We start from the raw sequence: 17,094 nt of genomic DNA, 5'->3' as shown, positions 1-17,094 counted from the left end.
CAAAGTGTTGTGATGAGATTCAAATGGATGGACAGCGCTGGGACGCTGACACAGAGAATCACCTCATTTGAACCCTAGCCTTTTAACTCACTCAGCACTCAGTCTGCCCCAGATGGCACATTGAAGGACAATGTCTTGAAGTTGAGGTTTTTCTCATCTTACCACCTCCAAAACAGAGATGTCATGCTACTTTGAAATGCAGTAAAATTGTATTTTCAAGAAGCTCTGAATTACTTTTGTTTTTTAATTTGCGCAATAATGGATCAGTGTTTATTCGCCTTCATTTTTTTTTACGACAAGACACCTTCAACAGCTCCATGAAGGCATACACAACATTTAAAATCAATTTTACGTTAGGTTACGTACGCTAGGTATTTTAATACAAATGAAACCTGTTGAGAATCCACATTTGACCACTGAGAGTTTGCAGAATGACTGTATATATATTTTTTGTCACATTTAAGGTACTTAGCTTAATATAAAAGCAAACACAAAATATTAAATAATGTGGAAAAAAGATGAAAAATTGAAAAGAAGAACAGCAAGTGAATGGTAACAGCTCTATTCAGTGGTCAGGGGGCATCTGTCACTTCTAAACAAATTCTGATCTGTCTCTTACCCCCTCTCTAATGCAATCCTGTTTTTACAAGGCATGGCTGGAGTGTGAACGCCACACTGAAAAGATCAGTGTACCCACTTCATAACCAGCCTGTTCATAACACAGTCTTTTAAATTACCAAAAATTTGAAAGTCCTGATGAAATAGAGCTGGGGAAAAAAAGAGCATTACAACATAGAAATATTTATGGAAAAACTCTCAAGGACGCTGCTCGCAGTTCATCTTTTTCCAGTCTTTTCATACTCTCCACAAGGGGGAATGAAGTAGGCCCAGAGGGGAAAGAGATGTGATTTTCTGGCTTCAGATGAGGCCTGTAGAGCTCTTTAGAAACTGCACTTCTCCAGCTTTGTGTGCTCTTCAGCTGCTGTTAATATGCTTCAGTCATCAAAGCCAATTCAGTCTACACTGTTCGTGTCTTACATGTAGCTCTCAGTGCTTCTCCAGAGCTTTAGTCAGTAGATCGTTCAGGCGGGAAATCATTGGTCGGGGGTCGTCATTCAGGCCTGCTGTGATCATGGCGTTGTCATAGATCTGAAAAATATAGATAAGACGTAGTCACTGTTTCAGCCTGCACTGGCAGGATGCAAAACAATTGGCAACTCACTTTAAAAGACAAGTTGATTAAAGCTGCCAGAGTAGAGAGATTACATTACCACAGTAGACCTTGAACACAATATTGAACTGGAGGAATTTGTGATGTACAAAATTTTCATTGTCCCGATTTTACCAGGACAACAGGTAAACAGTGAGGAAGTTTTGAGTTTGTACAAACAGCAAATTAAAGCAGCTGATCAGAAAACAAGTAGGCTTCTTACTAAAATATGACAAAATGTTTCCCCGAACTGGCCCTAACCCACCGTACCTGCTCCAGTAGCAGTCCAGCCAGTTCAGAGTTTGTGTCTTTCAGAGCGTGCAACTTCTTAATTAGATCGTGTCTGTCAGATGGTGGAAAAAGCACATGACAATGAAAACTGGACATAAAATCCATATTATTTTAATCTATACCATCGGTTATTTTCTTAAATTTAATCTGATAAATTCCATCCATTCCTTACCCTGCGTTGATCTCCAGTGTGGGCTGCAGTATCTGAGCTCTCTCCTCCGCAGTGCGGGCCAACTGCTGGGTGCGGAGGAAGTGGCGTGCAGCACCCATTTCCAGCACGGTGATCATAGCTGGGTGGGTGTCCAGACGAGGAGTTAGCTAGGGGGGACAGGAGAGAAAATATATTACCCAACATGTCTGTAGGTTGAAATACGAGACTCGACTTTAAAACCTGATGAAATTTAACTGAAAAAAAAAAACATTCGAGAAGTTTACATGTACACACACACAAACAAACCAACTTACAAACTAAGCCACCCTATGAAATTTAACATCCTAGACAAACATTAGCCTTATCTGTACCTTTATGTTGGTGACTCTGGGACCCAGAGCGTTCTTCATCCAGGCCATCAGGTCGTCAGCCTGCTCCTGTGTCAGACGCTCAGAGGCTGCAGAGGGCAAAAGACAATCAACAAGGGTCAGGATTACAACCGTGACAGCAAGAGGCATCTTGTTACAACAATATATATATATATGAGAGAACACCAGACCTGGTTTGCTGTCTTCAAACTTCTCCTCCTTGTAGTGATCCACCACGATGTCTGTCTCCACTGAGATCAGCTTCTTCTTGTCAAACTCCCTGAGGTGGAGCAGGGTCAGCTCATCGAACTGCTCATAGCAGAACAGCACCTGCACGCACAGAGAAAGAGACGGACATAATTTCCACTGGATTTTTCATGGACCGTGTTTTTTTTAAGCTTCTCATTAACAGAACCCTTTAAAAAAAGACATTTAAAACCAAAACATAATCATCATTATCAGTCATGTCAGCCTCTCACCTCCATGTCTTTCTGTTTCATGGCCTCATAGTAGGGGGAGTGCTCCGCAAGATGGCGGTTGGGGGCGCAAAGGTAGTAGATGTTGCGTGTGCCAGCCTTCATTCGAGAGGCGTACTCCATCAGGTTGGTCTGCTGGCCCGCTGGCAGAGAAGACGACTCAAACCTCAGAAGCTTCGCAATGTCCTCCTGCAGAGACACAAAATGGAGGAAAACTGCTGCTGTTAGCAAGACGCAGAGACAACATTTTTCTGCTGCCTTTAACACTGGTCTCTTGCATCTTTGTTACTTTTTCCTTTTTAAAACCAAAGACTGCGTCACCTTGACGTCTTGTTCTTGGGTGGTGACGATGCCCTCCCTCATGAAGAGGCCGTAGTCCTCAAAGAACTTGTTGTACTTCTCTGGCTCCTTCTTGCTCTGGTCCAGCAGGAAGCGGATCACCCTCTGCTGCAAAACGTCACGGAGCTTCCTGAAGCCAGAGGTGATGGAAGACAAATGAATCATCAATGGAGCCATACTCGAGTAAAAGACTGAGCAATGCATTGTGAATTTCTAAGTTAATAGACAGTAAATATTAACATAAAAGTAGATTTTGATATTTTAAAAAAAAGGGAGTAAGAGGCCACAATGAAAGGGAAGTGATTAAATCTAAAACAAAGAACATGGGAAGTTGTAAAACTGGTGTTATACCTGATGAGGGCGCTTTCCTGCAGCAGCTCCCTGCTCAGATTTAGAGGGATGTCCTCACTGTCCACCACACCTACAAACACATACACAGTGTTTAGCTTAACACTCAACAATATTTGTTCCTTCAATCCATAAAATTATACAAGTAAAAACGGTTAAAGAAAAAAAAAGAAGAAGCTGCTCCACTAGGAGCAGGTGGAGGCGGTCGGAAGGATCCAGACCTCGGAGGAAGCGCAGCCACTTGGGCAGGATGTCGGCCGCTTTGGTCTGGATCAGGACCTTCCTGCTGTACAGAGACACGCTGGAGCCCATCTCCCTGCTCACGTCAAACATGCTGGGCTTCTGTTGATAAATAAATCATTTCGTCACACATCAATTTGATAAAATACAATTTAATTTTACTCACAGCCTCAGAGAAAATGTTCTGTCTGGAGGGACTTACTTAAATGAACATGATCCACAACGATTAAACACAGGTTGGTATTATCAGTTTAAAAACTTGCAGTCCTGAGCTCCTCACCATTTCAGGGACGTAGAAGATGCTTCGGATGTTGAGTGGGGCGTCAGCCCGGTAGTGCAGCGTGTAGCGGGGCTTGTCATAGGTCTGGGCGACATAGCGGTAGAACTCTTCATGCTGCCACTCACTAATCTCCTTAGGCTCCATCATCCACAAGGCCTGAAGGGAGATAATAATAGTAATACAGGAATAGGCATAGTAGTGTATGTTGCTACAGTTTTTCAGCTCAGATGTGCTGATGTTGAATATGCAATTCTAGACTGAATATATCTGACAAGTTGTAATTGTAAAAATACAATACTGTGGGTATTAAGATGAGAAGACATCTCCTGTTTCGTCAGCACAGTTTGGTTGTTTCTGTTATGTGGTACAGTAAAGCAGTGTAATGTCTGTGCTGGACAGTACTTGACGCTCAGAAAGCTCCACAGTATTATTACCATTTCTGAAATGTCACTGAATGTACTGAATCAGAAAATGTAGAACTGTATGTAGTGCCATAAATTTTGTGAACATCAGCACTCATTCCCTGAGTCTTTGGATTAAGAACGAGTGAACAACAGAACCAGAGCACCTCACCTGCAGGGTGTTGAGCCTCCGTCCATTCAGGAAGATGGGGAAGCTGACAAAGTTGCTGTACTTTGTTATAACCTCTGAAAGAGATGCAAGACTTCACATGGAGTGACGTACTAATGAACATGCTCTCTGCAGTTATAGTTGGGCTACTGAGTAAGCTTCAGCTGTTTTACCTTTAACTCTGTCCTCAGAGGAAAACTCCTTGCAGTCGTCCTTGAGGTGCAGCACGATCTTTGTTCCCTGTTGAACGCCAGAGGCTTCGGCGATCTCAAAAACCCCAGAGCTGAAGGAGATGATGACAGAGATCGTCTGAGCATCATGTTTGGTTATGTTCATTTCAAAGACGTATACATACATGCTTTGATCTGCTGTAGGACAGAATCACCTCATTTCTCTTTTCCTCCTCTTGATGATGAAATAAAACATTTCTTTTTAGTCAAGTCAAGTAGGTTCGTTTCAGCCATATACATAGCATTCAGTGAGACTAAACAACGTTTCACCGGGAACAATTGGTGATATACACAACTGTTAAAACACAGTAGAGACAACACAGATACAGTATAGTGCACACACACTATTTTGACCACACACTCTAGAACACACATGTACATACATGTTTACACAATGTGCAGAAAACAACAGTGACATAAAGCAAACAATGCTAGACAGGACATGGCTATTAACAGAGCACTTGTAGACAAGCAGTTATGGTTGGATATTAAAAAGAATATATATGATGTGGGATATTAGCAGCAAGAAAAAGTGCAGAGTGCATAGAGGTGCAGTGTGCTAGTTTGCATTACACGTTGCAGTTAATATTATAGGTTTGTTATATTGCACTATAGTTTGTTTAACAGTTTTATTGCTCTCACCCGTCTGAGGACCACTTGTATCCAGGTGCACCGGGCTCATTAGAGCGGGAGTAGACGTCAACACGGTCGGCCACCATGAAGGCAGAGTAGAAACCAACCCCGAACTGACCAATGATGGTGCTGCTGGCTTCCGCCTGGTTCTGCAGAGCATCCAGAAATGCCTGCAGTGTGTAGAAGAGATGGTTATTTACATACATCATATATACAAATGTGAGCTTACTGTTTACTCACTGAACAAATGAGATAAGCAAAACTACATTTCAAGGAAAGGTGTTAGACCAGGACAAATGGAAGAAGATCAAAGTCACCTTTGAACCAGAGCGGGCGATGGTCCCCAGGTTGGCCACCAGCTCCTCTTGGTTCATCCCAACTCCAGTGTCCTGTTTGAGCACAAAGAATCTCAGTAATTCAAAAAGAAGTCATCATGTGTTGTGGTACAGTATTCATCCACCAGGTGGCAATCCTACTCAAAAACAGACCACAAAACACAGTTCAGTATTTGGGTTTAAATGCAGGAGCAACATGATTTTTTCATTTGTATTTCATGAACTGTGATGTCTCAGGTATATTTCATTTAAAAAGGCTACAGAGGGACCACTTATGTCATTTTAATGCCCTGATGAGAAGGTGAGTAAAATAAGCTCTCGAGATCAAAAAATGCAAGAAGTGGCACTGATAACGGTCTAGATTTCAGATTGATGCTGCATTCAGGACATTGCTGGAGCTAACACAACCCACACAGTATCTCAAAATGGATTCCAGAGCATCAAACCACTTCGAAATTCTTTGGTTTGCTCCACTGCTCACATTATGATTCATTTCTATAACCCTGTTTAATCTTTTTCCACACTGACACAGAAGTAGCCTTTTCATTTCTAATTGCTGACTACAGCTCCCTCTGAATGGCCTCCTCTCCCCAGATACTAAAGAGTGCCTGGACTTCTTTGTTCTTATCATTTAGCATCACTTCCTACAGAGTGGTCCAAATGTAGCTCCAGGAACTCAACCCCACAGTGGGCTGGGAACAGTAGAATCAAAATCAGAACCGTCGACAAATGTAAACATTACATTTCCTTCCTGCAGTGGAAAAGGGTAATAATGTTTTATGTGTAACCAAAAATCAACATGGGACTAGAAGTCCAACAACACAGAGGTCTCCAAAGTAATAAAACCAGGTCATTTTAAATGCATGCAGGCCGCACATCTTCAACAGACGTGTGAGTACCTGGATGGTGAAGGTGCCCGTGGCAGCATTGGTCTGTAGGTGGATCTCCATTGGAGCTGTTTCACCTCCGGCTGTGATCAGTTTGTGACGCAGTTTTTCCAGAGCGTCACTACCATTAGAGATCAACTCCCTGATGAACACCTGGTGGGATGAGGAAGAGGCAGGGAATAAGAAAAGAAGAGCAGGTACAGTTAATAAACAAATAAATACACATCAGCCTAGCTAAGTTGTAGCACAACACAAACCCTCTTACCTCTTTCTCTGAGTACAGGGACCTGGCAACAATGTCCAGCAGCTTTTTCGTTTCGGCCTGAAATTCATGTTTGGAGAAGCTACCTGGATAAATCAGGGGTAGAACAACATTCAGATCATCTTAAATCCAACAAATGATTAGCTATGAGCCATAATGTTCAACAGTGGTTACATCTCCAGCTGTTCCAGCACCTTGCACAGACTCTGAGTCATTGATGATGGTGTGCAGGGCCTCCTCCTCTGGCTCTTTCTCGGCCTCCTGGGTGCTATAGTAAGACTGCTGGCAGAAGCTGAGGCAAGGCCGCTGAGTGCTCCACAGTCTGGGCTGGCTGCTCCACCTCTGCTGCTGTCCAACCTGAAAGTCTGACGACAGGAGGGGTAAGATGGTGGGGCTGTTTTACAAGATGAGACACTGAATTTTTTGTCTTTCTGGGGTCTTGCAGAGGACTTACTAATCAGGGCCTGATAATTATACTTACAGACAAAAACAATGCATGGACAGAGACTGCCAACAAAATCAACATCAGCTTTAAATGTGTCATTTTCAGGAAGAGTGCTCCAACTGTCAATCAAAAGTGGAAGCACTGGATGTTTTCAGTGTTTGCTAAAATGACACAAAATATTTTACAACAAACAATGATGCCTACGGCAAGCAAGAAACATATCCAAGACGTTTTAATACACCTAATACCTTAGGCTCTTTTTTCAGAAGAAACTGAAATCACTATCTTGTGTAATGGCTAGGCTAGGCTAACTCGTCTGAGGCTACAAACACAGCTTACCCGCAGTCAACGAGCGCGACACAGTCCTGCTGCTCAGCCCTCGTGCACACGTCGTTAGCCGTGAGCCAGTCCTCCGAGAGGCACCGAGGGCGAACCGAGCCAGAGCGAGACAACGGGACATGGTGACAGACAAGAAGACCAGGTGACGGGCGAATACCGGCCGACCGACCGAGGGACACGGACACACGCTGAACGAGACAGTCCTGGCAGGACCCTGGGCCTCGTGATGACGTCAGGACGGCGTGCTTACGCGCTGCCTGATGAGAAATTGAAATTATTCCCCCCCGATTGCAGCTTATTTAATGTAAAACGCATTATAACGCACCGCTTCATTTTGGGGATATGTATTAAAACAATATTACCTGTATCTGTATTAATGTACCTTAATCCTTATTTCTTTATTATTTTTATTTAATTTCAGTTTCTTAATTTACCCCTCAAGGTCAAAAGGTGATCATCTAATACGCTGTGAAATTAACCAACTTAAAGGTTAAAAAATGATGTAACTACGTTTGTCGTGTTTATGCTGACTAGAACTAAAGAATTTTGGAATAATATGCAACTATTGTGATCCTCTACTAATCATTAAAGTCAGTTTTCAAGCACAAATGCCAGACATTTGCCACACATTCCTCAATAATACTGATGCTATCCCTAACAGTTTTGCCCAAACAGAAAAAAATATTAGCAGAGTCTGTGGCACACAGGTTTATTTAACAATATGGTATATAAGTACGAAATGAGCCATTTGAACCAGTTTGTACAGTGATTTCATTCTTATTTTCTGCATATTTACAGTACTGTCTAGCTGCATGATTTACATTAGAGAACAGTTCATCATCAATTCAAGTTTAATGCAAGAGAGAAAATGATGCACAAAACTCTCTCTGAATACAAATCAGCAGTCAAACAAGTTAATTTCCCACCACAGGCAAAAGAGGTTCAGTACTTAATGAGAATTTCTTTAGACTGAAGGAGAGACAAAGCAATTTTTTAAACATCTGCAAGACAAATACTGGGCCCAGGCCAGTAAAAAGAACATTCTGGCACCTGTGAACATTAACAAGCTTCAATGCAGGTTTCTCTTACACCTGCATGTTGTGTTTGGGTGTGTGCAATAGTTCCTAGATCTATACAAATACGTTAATCTCCCATAGACTCTGCAAACAGGAAAGAAATTAAGGCTTTCCCAAAGGCAGTCCTTTTGAAAAATGGCATATTAGAATAAATTAGCCAGGAACAGAGAAACTGAGCAAGAGGTGAAACCTGGCAAAAAATTCCCAGACAAATAATTTTACAGTCTTCTCAACACAAATACGATATTAATTTGCAAAGGTACAAAATAAAAAAAAAACTGAATAATAAAGTGAAATATTTTTTGTTTTGAGAAGTTTTGTTAAAAAAGTCAATACCAGAGCATAACAAATGAAAAACAAATTAAAACAACACAAAGACCAGGGCAAATTCTTGCATGGCTGGTCTGAACCAAAAATATATTCTTTGTGTCTTTGTTGTCTTCTTTTCAACAGCAATTATTAAATCACTCTGTGTTGGAAGAAAAAGCAGTCCCTTGGTTTAAGGAAAGTTCACAGTCCGTAGGCCTCATATGACTCATTTGTTTGTATTTCTTTTAGCTTTTTACATCAGCAAGTACAAAAATTTCTCAGCTGAAAACAGAACAAGGCCTTTCTTCTGTCATGAAATGCTACAATCCTTCAACAAATTTCTCCAGCGTGTCTCCTGTTGTGTCACCCACCAAACCCATGTCATTACTTAACCCCCCTCGGTTTGGGGTATTAAGCTGGGGTAGCATGGCACTCTGCTCCGGCGTTCCCATGTGTCCCTGCTCCATGGAGCCTGAAAGGGGGCCTCCAAGGCTGGGGTGAGGAGAGCTGGAGTGGAGAGCGCCATGCTGGGGTGAGGGCTGGGGCTGTATCCGTGGGGAGGGACTGGAATGCGGGGGCTGCTGCGAAGGCGGACGGGGCGACTGCACTGGGGCTGGGGAGCGCACTTGGTTTCCCAGGGTGTTTGCCATTGTTTGGCCAGGTAAGTGAGCTCCTCCCTGGGCTTGGCCTTGGAGCATATGGGGCTGTGGACTCATCGAGTTGGCCTGTGCCGGAGAGCCCATCTGCTGCTTCAACATCTGCTGCTGCTGTTGCTGCTGAAGCATGCGGTGCTGAAGGAGGTTCTGGGGCCCATCCATGACCATACCAGGTTGGCCCATTTGGGATGTGGGAGGAAGCTGGCCCATGGGCCCCCCACCTCCTTGCATAGCCATTTGCTGCTGCATACGAAGCTGAGAGTAGCTTGCTGGCCCCGGCTGCTGCTGGGGGAACTGACCGTGGCCTTGAGGCATGCCTCCCTGCTGCTGCTGCATCTGTTGCATCCTAAGCAGCTGCTGTCTGCGGTACAGCTGGGGATTGCCATTTTGAGCAGCGTTCATCATCTGGCCTTGAGGGCCCATGGGCGCCATGCCCTGTGGCCCAGCCTGCTGAGGAGGCTGCTGCTGAGGCGCCATCGCTGGCCTCTGAACCTGGTTTGCCATGGCTGCCGTGGCCTGCATTCCTGCCTGGGGCCCCAGCATGGCCTGAGGATTCTGCTGCTGGGCCTGCTGCTGCTGCTGTGGCTGGTTGGCCTGGTACTTTGCTGTCCTCTGTTTAATGAAAGCAGCCATGAGGTGGGGGTTAGACTTGAGGATGTTGAGGACCTGCTGTTGCTGCAGGGGGGAGCTGGGAGATTTGAGGGTGCGCAGCAAGTCCTGCAGGGCATTCGGAGGAATGTTACCAGGCATCCCGCGAGGCATGTTTTGCTGCTGTGGTGTCATGCCCTGCTGTGAGGGCCCCTGGGGAGGCATGACTCCGGGTATTTGGAGACCCTGTTGCTGAGGCATCATGGGCCTCTGCATGAGCTGGCTCTGCTGGGGCATGGGGGTTCCCTGCTGAGGGGCCATGGGGCCTTGTTGAGGAGGGACCTGCAGCTGATGACCCTGGGGATTCTGCATGGGATTCTGCATCCCTTGACCCCACTGGCCCTGCTGCATAGCCTGCATCACCTGGGGGCCCCGTGGCCCCTGCATCATCTGCATCTGACCCTGCATGGGTGCCATCATTCGGGGGTGGTTCATGGGCATCCCATTCATGGCATAATTCTGTGGCTGCTGTTGCTTCGCCTTGGCTGCCATCTCAATCTGTTTGGCCACCTTCAGGGCTGCAAGCAGCGGTTGCTGTTGCTGCTGCTGTGGTGGCTGAGGCTGAGTCTGCTGTTGGTGAGGCATGTTAGGCAGAGGTGACTGCTGCTGATGGAGAGGGGATGACTGAGGACCTGGTTTGCCCTGTGGTACTGGTGTTGGGGGCTGGCTGCTGCGGCCATTGTTGGGGAAGCCTTGGGCAATACTGGCAGGGTTTGGTGGCTGCTGTTGTTGGGGCTGGTTGGGCATCGGTTGAGGGGTCTGGGGTGTATTAGGTTGCTGCACAGAGTTAGGGGTGTCGGGGGCTGCTGAGGTAGGTGGAGATGGCAGGGGCATACCCCTTCCAGCCATGGTAGCCATTCTGCGGCGCATCATTTGAGCCTGCTGGAGCCTGTGCTGCAGCTGCTGCTGACGGAGTTTGTGCTTGATGTTGAGACAGAAGGGGACAGGACACTTGTTCTCCTGACAGTGCTTGGCATGATAACAACATAAAGCAATGAGCTGCTTGCAGACAGGGCAACCACCATTGGTCTTGCGCTTGCAGCCCTTGGTGTGTTGAACCACCCTCTTCATCTTCTGGCATGAAGGCAGAGAGCAGTTGGCATTGCGGCATTGACAGGCATGGACCAGGGACTGGATGCAGCGCTGGATGCTGAGACGTCGGCTCTCCTGAGGGCTCTTGGAGGCCTCTCCACCCTGACCGTTGCTGTCATCGTCTATACCCAGGCCCCACTTCACCATCTGGTGCTCATGGCCCTTAGTGTTGTAGCAGTTAATGCATAGGTCGTAGTCCTGATGACAAGTAAGGCAGATATCATTAAAGTTATGTCATCGTTTAAAATTAATTCAAAATTGACAGAAATGTAGATTCCAAAACATTTTTGTACAGTTCCACTATTTCCTACCTCACAGACGGTGCAGTGCCAGCGAGTCTCCACATGGTGCTTACACTCATTGCAAGTATACACAAAGCGGTCCTGACCCTGATTGTGCAGCTCTACCAACATGCACATCGTGCTCCATTTGCATCTTCTCAGAGAGCTGAACTCCCAGTGCTTGTCCCTGGCCAAAGTCAGAAAGGCATCACGGCCATCCATTAGGTCACAGGTCAACAGAGGGTCGGGGTCCATTATGGGTGGCAGGGTGTTAATGACTGGCCCGGCATGGAGGTGGATAACAAAAAATACCTGGTAGCAGAAAGGAGGGGAGAGATGTCGGTTAGTTGTAAGGACAGACAAGGCGTGCTGTCAAAAGAACTCTCAGTCCATCCCATGCAGGAGATAATTTCTACATTCTACACTGGATTGGACCAGCTGCTCTCTGAAACCAGCTGGTCCTGTAGAGTGCTCATGTATTCATGAGTCTATAAGAAGTACAATAAGCCATTTGGTACAATTGTATATCACCAATGACTTGAAAATACCAGAAGCTGCTGCAGTGTTGCATGGGATGCCATTTTTGGTTATGAGGAATGGACTGCAAATAAATCTGTTATAGTTTGTAGGGCTCCCCACCTCCTTATGTTTCTCCATCGTAGCGTAGAGCTTCTGGGACAGATCATTGGCTACATTCGGCATCCCAGGCTTTTTCTTATTGGCTCGGCTGATGCTGCTCTTGTTTTTGTTGGTTTTCTTGTTATTCTTCTTTTTGGCATTCTTGCTGTCAGTGTGGGCTCCCTTGAAATAGATGGACATGAACGTTCAGACAAGCAGATATTGCACAACAGGCAAGATGAGGTTATGCAATTAAGCTGAGTGGTTATACAATGCCTGAGTGGCTGCTGAAAGCTTTTATATAATGAGAACTTGAGGATGATAAAATCTGGGGTGAGACAGAGGTTTAAGCACCAGGCTGTTGATTTTGGCATAACAAGGGCATTCCTTTTTGTAAAACCCCATTTCAAAACGCTCAGGACACCTATCCATCTAGCTCACCTCTGTTGTCTCAGAGGAGGCCGTGTTCTCCTCCTTCTTCCTCTCTTCCTCCTCTTGCTCCAGCTCCTTGATGCTCTCTTCCAGTACATTAGGCCAAAAGTCACCCTCAAAGTATGGCAACTCGTACGCACTGGTCAGCCTGTCTTCTGTTGCCTGCTTGAAAATGTCCTGAACACAGACAAAGAAGAATCCCATCAGGTGATATAATAAAGTTTCTAACGAGGGTGTTAGGAAAGTAGTTCTTGTGGCCACAATTTCCACAATAACATGTACCAAGCACAAGGGGGAGCCCCTCCAATGCTGCACGCTTGTGAACTGGACACAGGTTACAACTGTTGGTAAACTGTTAATTATAATCGATGAGATCTTGAGATACTGAATGTCACACTGTGGCCACAAGATTCAGCACTGTGACGATTTTCTCACCTTGTAATCGTGTAAGATCCTCTCAGCAAAAGCCTTGTCCAGCATCTTTCTGTACCACTCTTGAAGCCTCTTGGGCTTGGGGATCTTCTGGTCGGGAGGGTGGCAGTGGAAAATGTAGTCATCTCCCTCACTGGGCGGGCAGGCCCAGATGTGACCTGTCACATACCTGATCGGGAACCCAGTTATCAGCCACTTAGAACTCGCAGGGATGATACATCATTTAATACATTAGTGTTTAACTTTAATAATGCGCTGAGTAAAGTTACGTTTCACCCACCCCAGTTTCTTCACATACTCCAGGTAGCCTATTAAGATCTCATGGTACACTGCAGTCCTTAGCAATCGTGGTCTGAAGAAGTGAATACTGTCAAGGTATGATATGTAAACCCGTCTGCAAGACAAATATGGAGAATTTAAGTAATGCAAAAAAACTCAACAAACTAAGAGGAAATAGATGCTTCAGTGCTTTTTTTGGCGGTAGTTTTACCTGGTATTTGGAAAGGGGCACTCTGAGCCGTACTCCTGGACGTGCATGCCGAAGAAACAGACATCCACCCCGTCTATTTCTTCAAATGCAAAAAGTGCTTTGGTTCTGTAAGGGAAGTTCTCCACCATCTCGCCTGAGTCCACAAACCTGTGGAAACAGAGAAGCATAAGTAAAGTTACCAGCAGAATATATGTACAGAGAATTAGCTTTGAAAGCCCTTTTTTTTTTTTCCCCAAAGTCAGTAGATTACTCATTTTCATTTTGGGTCGTAGACTCGGGTATTGCTTCTCAGTCAGTTCCGCAGTGGGTTCTTACATGTGTAGTTTGCAGTAATAGGAACACTCTCATATGGAGATTTACATTTATAGTACATATGGATACTTGTGCTCTGACTGCAATCAACTGTGGGAGAACAAGCTGAGCAAGAAAATCAAAAGGTACATTTTTACTGTATTTACATTTTTCATTCACTTGAATGATGATTTTGAAGAGTTTACATAAAAAAAAATCATGACATCACACACACAGTAATCAATGAGCACGTTTACTTAAAAAGCACTTAAATGATCACAAATTTCTCTCCTGCTTTGTTTTTTAAGAGAAATGTTTTTCGAGAAAAGTTGTAGTTTGCCGTGCAGTTTCTAGCTGCACCTGAGGAGAGAAAGCAGGCACACAACGAAAACTACCACGTTATTCAATCAAAATCAACATTCCACTTTATCAGTAGGTGAGAACCTTACCTAGACTTCATGCCAGGCTTAACCTCCACAGTTTTGTCGGAGCTGGCCACCACTCGCACAAACACCTCACCAGCCTCCGGGTGGTTCTGCCTTTTCAAGTACTTATTCACTCTGTCCTCAATGTACGTCCCCAACCTTGTAGACTGCAACCCTTTACAAGAACACATAAGACTTGTTTTTAAACATCAAACTTTTCTATGATTAAACAAAGAAAATTAAATGAAATGTTACTGTTATTTAACTATTACATGTAACTTACGTCTGGCTGAAAACTTGTTTTCCTTTCTTGTTTTGCCAGACTTCTTCAGACAGTTGTCACAGATAAAGCTAGAGGAAGAAAGATCAAAATGTAGTTCAGGTCAAACATCGACTGTGTATGCTTAAATGGCTGGACAGCTGTCCAACAGCCAAAGCGCGACTTACCCTGATGGCCAAATTACTTCATAGTGCAACACGCAGATCTGATGCATCTTTCGTCCACAGTCTTTACATTCAACAAACCTGCGAAGGACAAACATTTTTTTCTGTTTTCTTTACAAAGACCTAATGAAGCAGCATCACTGCCATTACATAAATAAGAGTCAAACTGAAGTTACTGTCCAGACAGTACTCACGGCTCAGGGTCCAACATGTCATTTTTCTTCTTTTCAAACTGATCTTTTAATATCATGCTGCGTGAAAAAGACATAAAGAGACAACCGATTTAATGTTGGCTCCTACGATTGGAACGCCTTTCCACAGAATAAGTCCAGAGAGAAGACACCCTGATAATCTCGCAAGATGATCACCATGTAGTTGTCAGCCACCCAGGCCTGATAACTTACGTCTGTGGCTGTGCCGGGTCATCCCCCAGGGTCACACTGTTGCCCTGGATCTCGTTGAAGCACTTCTCACAGAAGTGATACCTGTCGGCAATAAGGCCATATTTGGGTGAACTGCAGCCAGCACACACAGTAGCAGCACAGGCAAACCGGAGTACAGGTGGCAGAATGCAGAGTGAACGGAGCACACGGCAACAACCGAGGACGGAGCATGGGCAGCGGACAGACGGAAGGACACACACACACAGGCAGAGGGTATATGTTAGTCACAGTTGAAATGGTCATGATCCAGCCACTCTCATTCAAAATGGAACAGAAATGGGATAAAACATGCTAAAATGTTATGTTAATGACAGTAAATGAATGTCAACAACGAACGGATGTTTGACAGCACCACCTAACTGCATGCTGGGATATGAAAACAACAAAACAGACCACTGTTTCACAACATTCATGAATGACGTTGGCGACATGCATTATGAGCTGGTGAATGAATGATATGGTCATGCCATGGTAACAAGGATGGTAGCTATAAAAATACAAATGTGCAGGGATGCTGGCTAAATTATTTTTTATTAAAGGGTCTTTCAGCTTTAATATTTTAGGTATTGAGATCAAGATTTGGGCAAATGATAAAACCTTGTTCAGAACTTCTTAGACAATATGAGGAGCCCGTTAAACTCTCAAAAACGCTGACTTTTTGTTGGAAGTCTTGAATCCTAAATCTCAAAAAAAATCTCGCAGGGCTTAGTAGCAAGTATATGCAATAACTGAGTGGTGTTGCGTTGGAATGACACTGAGGTGCAGTAGCAGTTTCTGCACAGCAGGGGGAGCTTTGGTGCTGGTTCTTGGACACAACAGATGTACGAGGACAACACCAAACCCAATCATGCACATTTCGCTTGGCCACATCATACAACTCTCAGTGGTGTCTGTGACACCCCTATAAAGGAAAGATTATCCTTACAGCTTTGCGGGCAGGTGTATGTGAAGTGGTATCTCCCATGTTTTACCTTTGAGGATGCACCTGCACACCTTATCTTTATCACCCCTCCCTCACATTTTTACCCATCTCCACCCTTTAGCAGAGTCAGCATGCACTTTTACCTGTTCTGGTAGCTGTAGTAGGTGCCATCCCGGGAGATGGTACACAACTGTTTGCCATAGCAACACAGCGTCTGGGGCGAGAACTCGTACTGTGAAAACACCACATAAACATTTACAAACCGTCTCATTGTGATAATCAGGTTGGACTCAAGCCAACAGCCAAATACAGGTAAAGGTAAATGTGAACTGACAAGATGAATGCAGTAGAAAATGGCTTATAAATAATCGTTCTCTGTGCCTCAGTGTGTTTTTCTGTTCAGTTCCCATGCTGTATTTTCTCACCTTCCTGCCGCAGCAGTAGCCCAGACCTTGCATGACGGGGTCTATCTCTACTTCAAACACTTCTGCCAGTTTAGTGCAGTACTTGTAGACACGGGATGTTTTACGGTTGTACAGCCAGGCATTGTTGAACATGAGCCACACATCGTCCACGTACTGCCAAGGCTCCTGGTACTGCCCTGTATCCAGCTTACGCTTGATAGTGGATAAGTCAATGGGATTCTTCACAATGTCAAAGTAGTCCTATAAATCAGGAGAGACCGGAATGAGCAAAGCGTAAACAACAGTGGTTTCTCTTGTTCTTGAAACACACTGAATTAAAGGTATCTCTGCATATGAATTTGGACACTCACAGGGATGCCCAGTAGCATGGGGTCCACAGGTTGTCTGAAGGGCAGTGACTCCGGGTCTTGCCTGTAGAGGGCCTCAAGTGTGGGCATCAGGGCTTGTCTCAGCTCCTCTGGCTTGAAAACTGGACAGACAATGATAATGTTATAAGAAACCAAACACAAACAGCATAGCAGTGTCTGAAAACAAGATTTTAATTTAACGATATCTGTGCAAATGCACTGCGACAAGCCCAAGCCCAGATCAAACTTTACAGTCTGATCAATGCATTAAAAACTGCTATTACTGGATACATGTATACTGGTGTGCAAGGAAAATATCATAACACAATATATTGTTACTCACTCATTAATATAGGAAT

At 44.6% G+C, this 17,094-nt stretch overlaps 2 protein-coding genes across 3 annotated transcripts in view; both read right to left on the bottom strand.

The window, feature by feature from the left end:
- Positions 1-202: 202 nt before the first annotated feature.
- trap1 (TNF receptor-associated protein 1) lies at positions 203-7,611 on the bottom strand. Its single transcript, XM_041063091.1, has 18 exons — positions 7,405-7,611; positions 6,815-6,985; positions 6,624-6,706; positions 6,371-6,511; positions 5,454-5,525; positions 5,146-5,306; positions 4,447-4,556; positions 4,277-4,350; positions 3,704-3,859; positions 3,405-3,525; positions 3,187-3,256; positions 2,818-2,965; positions 2,500-2,685; positions 2,212-2,350; positions 2,024-2,109; positions 1,674-1,819; positions 1,481-1,553; positions 203-1,149 (listed from the first exon to the last, which is right to left on the bottom strand). Exons 1-18 carry the CDS (start codon positions 7,523-7,525, stop codon positions 1,048-1,050), a joined length of 2,160 nt encoding a protein of 719 aa, XP_040919025.1. The 5' UTR covers positions 7,526-7,611; the 3' UTR covers positions 203-1,047.
- A 485-nt stretch (positions 7,612-8,096) lies between these two features.
- crebbpb (CREB binding protein b) overlaps positions 8,097-17,094 on the bottom strand; it is a 28,938-nt gene continuing 19,940 nt past the window's right edge. The window contains exons 17-31 of one of the 2 annotated variants that reach the window (XM_041062652.1): positions 16,739-16,857; positions 16,389-16,628; positions 16,107-16,195; positions 15,003-15,113; positions 14,793-14,849; positions 14,602-14,679; positions 14,438-14,505; positions 14,179-14,329; positions 13,439-13,585; positions 13,229-13,342; positions 12,952-13,117; positions 12,526-12,693; positions 12,106-12,267; positions 11,497-11,778; positions 8,097-11,383 (exon numbers count right to left, since the gene is read on the bottom strand). In XM_041062652.1, coding sequence (XP_040918586.1) covers positions 9,110-11,383; positions 11,497-11,778; positions 12,106-12,267; positions 12,526-12,693; positions 12,952-13,117; positions 13,229-13,342; positions 13,439-13,585; positions 14,179-14,329; positions 14,438-14,505; positions 14,602-14,679; positions 14,793-14,849; positions 15,003-15,113; positions 16,107-16,195; positions 16,389-16,628; positions 16,739-16,857 — 4,226 coding nt within the window. In that variant the 3' untranslated portion in view covers positions 8,097-9,109. The remainder of the gene's footprint in view (positions 11,384-11,496; positions 11,779-12,105; positions 12,268-12,525; positions 12,694-12,951; positions 13,118-13,228; positions 13,343-13,438; positions 13,586-14,178; positions 14,330-14,437; positions 14,506-14,601; positions 14,680-14,792; positions 14,850-15,002; positions 15,114-16,106; positions 16,196-16,388; positions 16,629-16,738; positions 16,858-17,094) is intronic. The other variant, XM_041062653.1, reaches the window with a different exon arrangement.

The sequence above is a fragment of the Toxotes jaculatrix genome, chromosome 18 (assembly GCF_017976425.1).
Source record: "Toxotes jaculatrix isolate fToxJac2 chromosome 18, fToxJac2.pri, whole genome shotgun sequence".
Classification (NCBI taxonomy): domain Eukaryota; kingdom Metazoa; phylum Chordata; class Actinopteri; family Toxotidae; genus Toxotes; species Toxotes jaculatrix.
This window is presented reverse-complemented; position numbering and strand designations above follow the sequence as displayed.

Excerpts from the sequence above, each read along its gene's own strand:
- trap1 (XM_041063091.1), bottom strand. The coding sequence starts at position 7,525 with ATGTCCCGTTGTCTCGCTCTGGCTCGGTTCGCCCTCGGTGCCTCTCGG. Across the intron at positions 2,686-2,817 it reads CCCAAGAACAAGACGTCAAG|GAGGACATTGCGAAGCTTCT; the intron begins GTGACGCAGTCT and ends GTGTCTCTGCAG. Across the intron at positions 2,351-2,499 it reads TGAAACAGAAAGACATGGAG|GTGCTGTTCTGCTATGAGCA; the intron begins GTGAGAGGCTGA and ends CTGTGCGTGCAG.